This window comes from Bos mutus, chromosome 5 (genome assembly GCF_027580195.1).
Source record: "Bos mutus isolate GX-2022 chromosome 5, NWIPB_WYAK_1.1, whole genome shotgun sequence".
Lineage (NCBI taxonomy): Eukaryota > Metazoa > Chordata > Mammalia > Artiodactyla > Bovidae > Bos > Bos mutus.
This window is the reverse complement of record NC_091621.1, coordinates 51,409,443-51,415,442: the sequence shown is the minus strand read 5'-3', so window position 1 is coordinate 51,415,442 and position 6,000 is coordinate 51,409,443. Positions and strand designations below refer to the sequence as shown.

The 6,000-nt window shown below is 32.8% G+C and overlaps 1 protein-coding gene across 2 annotated transcripts in view; it reads right to left on the bottom strand.

Annotated features, from left to right (window-relative positions):
* Positions 1 to 513: 513 nt before the first annotated feature.
* The window catches only part of DCN (decorin), a 39,140-nt gene continuing 33,653 nt past the window's right edge, over positions 514 to 6,000 (bottom strand). For both annotated transcript variants that reach the window (XM_005910087.3, XM_005910086.3), the window contains exons 7-8: positions 5,466 to 5,604; positions 514 to 1,226 (exon numbers count right to left, since the gene is read on the bottom strand). In XM_005910087.3, coding sequence (XP_005910149.1) covers positions 1,032 to 1,226; positions 5,466 to 5,604 — 334 coding nt within the window. In that variant the 3' untranslated portion in view covers positions 514 to 1,031. The remainder of the gene's footprint in view (positions 1,227 to 5,465; positions 5,605 to 6,000) is intronic.

Genomic DNA, 6,000 nt, shown 5'->3' with positions numbered 1-6,000 from the left:
AGACATAGACTGTTCTCACGTGTTTGCTTATTAGACGTTGATATCACACGCGTACTTTTTGATAAATATTTACTCTTGGTAAAGCAGCCCATTCCCCAGGCTTGTTGAATGATCTGCTTTGATAGCTATTTTTAAATTCGACACAAAAGAATTTATAAAACCGAAGGTTTAGCTAAACGCAGGAAATATTTCTAATACATCTAGTAAGGACAGAAATGTTTATGTGAGCAGATTGATTATACACAAAGTTTTAAAACCAATTTAGTATCCAGTAACTGAAAATATTCTTTTTTTAGACCAATAAGAAAAAGTCAGTTTTGTGCCTTAGCAGCAGCAGCAGCTTAACACTGAATATAGATTAAGTAAGTTATAATACACAAACATCAAAGGACAGGGGTAGAATACAAACCTGAGAACTTGAAAAGATGTGCTGTTTTTATCAAGAAAGCAATGTCTATTCCCTTCAGAAGACTGAGTTTAGGGAAGATTTAAAATTACGCCTTTATACAATAGTAAGTTTAAATGTACTTGTGAATTTATTTTTTTCAAAACAATGACATTAGCAAAAATTTTACATAGCCTGGATTGAATTCACACACTCAAATGAGGCTTTATCAATAATAATATGGATGAATACATTGCTAGACTATGTCAATGGAGCTAATCCATTGAGTTACAGAAGATTGATACCATTTTTATTTGATTCTTTCCGGAAATTAAATGCTCTACTAAAATTGTTTACTCCAAATTTTACATTTAGTGAAACAAGAATATCTGCAATAGCTCAGTTAACATCAATAATAAGCTTCAAAAAAGGATTCTGAAAATGGCAGGCAAAATATTTTTTTATTGTAGGCAATTACTTAAACTGCATATTTGGCTTTATGCATAATAAGTCATGTGGGAAAAACATCCACATTGCAGATAGATTTCCAGTATCTAGTTTTCTTTTTTTTTTGTTTTTTTGTTTTTCTGAGCAATGACATTAATGGGATTTTGCCAGGTTATAAAAATGAGGGTTTTCTTGGGAGCTACTTGTAGTTTCCAAGCTGAACGGCAGCACGCACATAGACACATCGGAAGGTGGATGGCTGGATCTCCCAGTACTGGACTGGGTTGCTGAAAAGGCTCACTCCTGAATAAGAAGCCTTTTTGGTGTTGTATCCGGGTGGGCAGAAGTCGTTAGAGCCGATTGCAGAGATATTGTTGTTGTGAAGGTAGACAACCTGCAACCCCAAATAATGGCACATGGTTATTTTTCTCTAAATATATGGAGACCGTACAGGTGAACACTTAATTCTTTTTTAGCATGCTCATCCTTCAGTTTAAATATCTTAATACTTATCAAACCAAATGTTTGGTTTCTCTCTCCCTTTTTAATCTTGTTTTTCCCTTCCTTAGTCTTCCTTATCTCAGTATATGGCATTTCAGTCTTTCCAGATGACTCAGGCTAAAAACATTGCCATTATCTTTGACTCTCCCTGTCTTATACTCTCTGCCTTACCATCAACAAATCCTGCTAGTTTAACCTTAAAAAAACACAAAAACGTGTAATCCAGTTCTTCTCCCCATATCTACTCCTACAACCTTATCCAAAGCCACTATTATCTCCTTCTAAATTATTGAAGCTGCTCTGATCTTCCTGTTTCCTCTTTTGCCTTCTTGAAGTCTGTTCTTTCTTTCTCTTTTCTACCTTCCTACTTTCTTTCCTTCCAACAATTCTTTTAAAAAGTAAGCAAGTTATATCATCCTGCCTCAGTACCCCAGCAGCTTCCCGTCTCATGCAGAGTAAAATCTAAAGTTCTCACAATGGCTGGCCATCCTTCTACTCTGAGCTCACCTCCCTTCACCGTTTAGTCCAACCTCCCTGACCTACTCACTTCTCTTCAACTAGAGCACTGTCCCTCCTCAGGTTGACACACACCACATCCTTCTTTTGCCATAAACTCCAAGGTGTCTGCCAGGCTTACTGACTCATGTAATTCATTTATCCTTACCAAAGAAGTCTTTCTTGACTATCCCATTCTGCTGTTTGCTGTTCCAATTATATTTATTTTTATTCATAGCAATGATCACTATAATTTTTCTCTGTTTTGCTCCTCTAAAATAAAAGCTCTATGAGGCAGGAAACCTGTTCTGCTTTGTTTGTGACTATATCTCTGGTGTCTGCTAGAACAGAGTAGATGTTCAACAAATATGTGTTGAATGAATAAATGAATGATTTCATGGTTATTTCATAAATTGTATCCACATGGAATATTATGTTTTCAGGGCAAAGATAAAATTATAGACTATTTAAAGAATTAGCCTAAAATAAGGAAGTAATATAGTAAAGTATGAGAGGGTATAGAGTATTAGAATCAGAATTAAAAATCACAAACTCTAAGAAATACTTGAATGTCACTGTATTTGGAATAAGCAGACCTAGAAATTTTTAACAAAGATGTATTCTAAGTTATAAGTACTATTCAATGAATATAATATTATAGTTCACTAGAAATTTATTTCTGAAATATATTTTATGGTTATGTTTAAGACAATGGCAATTTGTTCATAGATTTTTTTTTTTAGCAAAACTAAATATCAGACTTAAAAAGAAGTTTGAAAATGAGTTTTTACTCCCATTATTTATATGTGAATTCTGAAGAACAGAAGTGATTGATCATAAAACCAAGGCAAAAATATAATGGTAAAGTAATAATTTCTAAAGCAAGCTATAAAATCTATGAGGTCCTTCCTTAAAATAACTGACTTGAAATATTGTTCCACCCACCAGAATATTTGTATTCATATGCTGATTAAGAGTCTTGATTAAGAAAAAGGTTTATGAAGAGAACCATAGATGTCTTACAAAAACAGAAACAAGGGATATTAATATCAAAACAATATCTGTAAGGTGTGTATGTGTGTATGCGATTCTCAAACTTTGAAAATTTCTTGTTGTCATTTGACAGTCTCCATTGTTTAACAATGATTAAAAAGAAAGGAGAGGTGCTTGGTGAGAGTCTATGGCTAATAGTTAAAATAAGAGAAGGAAATATCAAGACATAAAGCAAGTGTTAGTCTGTGTAAAAAGGAAATTAAATTTCCAAGTCATTATATGAGGTCAATATTTTCTTATAGCCAGACAAAAATCATCACAATAAAGAAAGCTATAGTCACAATATCACATATGAATATAGACAAAAAATTAACAAAATATTAGGAAATTATATATCACAACATATTTAAAAAAGGACTGTTCACCATGGTCAAAACCAAACATGATTTTTCTCAAGGATGTAAAATTTATTTAACTGGAAATCAATTAAATTAATATAGCATATTAAAGGAATAAAAGCAAAAATCACATGATCTCAACAGAAAGAGAAAATATTGGGAAAAAACACACATTTATGACAAAAATTTTCAATAAATTAAAAATCAAAGGAAACATTTTTAACTTGATAAAGAGCGTGTACAAAAGACCTATAGTTAGCATCATGCCTAATGACAAAAGGTTGATTGCCCTTGTAAAATAGGGATCAAACAAAGATATCTAATTTCTTTTTTTTTTTTAATTGGAGGTCACACATACCCCAGTGTTCAAAGATGTCTAATTCCATCACTTCTACCAACATTGTACCATAGATTCTAGCCAATGCAATGAAGCAAGAAAAGAAATTTTTAAAATTCAGATAAGAAAGAATTAAAATTCTCTTTATTTACAAATTACAAGATCCTGAATGTAGAATATCCAAAGGAATGTATTAAAAGTACTACAATTAAAAATAATTTTAGCACAGGACCCTAGAACTAGGACAGAAGGTAGATGTACAAAAATCTATTGAATTTCTATAAACTAACAAAAAAACTCAAAAATAAAGTTAAAGGAAACCATCCATAACAGCACCAAAAATAACACAAAATTTAGAAATGAACTTAATAAATTGTAAAACTTGCATACTAAAAATGCCAAAATATTGCTGTGAGAAAATAAAGACAAAATAGAGATATTCCATGTTTGTGCATTTGAAGACTTGAAGTTATTACAAGGACAATTCTTTCCTGAATGATCTATAGATTCAACACAATTCCTATTGAAGCCCTGGCAATCTATTTGAGAAGAAATGAACAAGCCGGCCCTAAAATTTGAATGGAATGCAAAGAAACAAGAACAGCCAAAATTTTGAAAACTAAGAACAAGGTTAGAGGAACTTCATTTCTAATTTCTAAACATAATCAGAAGTTAGTTATCAAAAGGTATAGTACTAGCAAAATAAAATGTGGTATATCCATATAATGATGCGCAAGTCATCAATAAAAATGAATGAATTACTGACACATGCTGTGATGTGGATGACCTAAAATTACTCTGATAAGTGAAAGAAGCCAAAAGCCACACCTTGTATGATTACATTTAGAAAAGAAATATATAGAGAAGACAGAAAACAGATTAATGATTCCCTGTGCCTGGGGACGAGATTGAGAACAACTAGAAATAAATATATAAGAGGCCTATTTTGGAGGTAATGAAAATATTCTAAAACTAGATTGTGGTGATAGTTGGATAATTACATAATTTTACTAAAAATATTTGGACTATATGGATATAGAAAAAAAAAAGTAGAGTGGGTGAAACCCCTAAGAGCCTCTAGAAATGCAGGTAATATGAGTACACGGATGCCAACTGGAAATGGGAAACTAAGGTCCTTCTGAATGTGGGGCCCTGTGTAAATGTCCATGAAATTTGCTGATATTCAACAAAGATTTCAAAACAGCATGTTTGATGATATTTTCTCTGTGACCACAGTAAGACACACTATATGTTGAGCTTTTTGTATATACAATCTTTTAAAAATACACAATTTAAATAACACGTTTGTTTAATTTCCTCAAGATCACAATGGAAATCTTATATTGTTATATATGAAATCACTATGACTACTTAAAGTAATAGGCATGACTTACATTTATAGGTTTATGAACTGTAAAGCTCTATTAGCATAGTGAACCACTGAACCATATCTTCTTATCTTTAAGAATACATGATAACTGATAATTTATATGAAGTTGACTCGGTCACACTGCTAGGTAAACATTGTCTTTTGACCTACAAGATGTTTGTTGAAACTCAAAGTTAAAACTACTATTTTATTTCATATCTATAGATTACAGATGATATCTAACCACTATAGATTTGTTACACTGATCTGTATCTTGAAACTACCCTGTTTCATAAAAAATAAATTACATTCTGGAAGCAAGTATTATAGTAAGTTCAAGGTAGTAGTCCTAATTTTTAAAAAATTAATACTAATTTAAACCCATATATCTCACAGAACCAGAATGAAAATTCATATAGAAACATCAAAAATATCTCTCTGCAAAAACATTTCTAAGCAGAACTTCCTGCCTCCAGGCATCCCAGTAGGGATGCTTTGCTCCCTAGATATTCCTCACAATAGGTAGTGGCTTTATGTTACCTGGATGTACTTATGATCGGCCAGCCCACCGGGCACTTTGACAAGCTTGTTGTTGTTCAAATGAAGTTCCCTCAAATGAGGAGTGTTGGCCAAAGAGCCATTGTCAACCGCAGAGATGCTGTTGAAACTCAGTCCCAACCTGCAACAGAAAACAGAAATGAATGGATCCACTGCACATGGATGCCTTCTTACAATAGGAAAGGCATTTTTTTGTTTTGTTTTTGTACTTACTGTTACCTCTGCCTAACGTGATTTTTCCCAAACTATTTGAGCTTGGATAGAGCCCATTTGTTCTTAAGGTTTCATCTCAGATACAGTCTGCTCCTAGTGAATGCTCATATAGCACCCTGTTGTCACCCTCTTGTAATACTCAAGGGGCTGTGTACTTGTGTGTCTTGCTTTGAGAAAAGTGACTGTCTTGTATATCTGGTACTAACCCAGAGCTTGATGTGATGAAGAGTTGACTGTATAATGAATGCAGTTAACTCAACTGAGGCAAAATGAAAGGGACACTATTACTATCTTGGTCACTTTG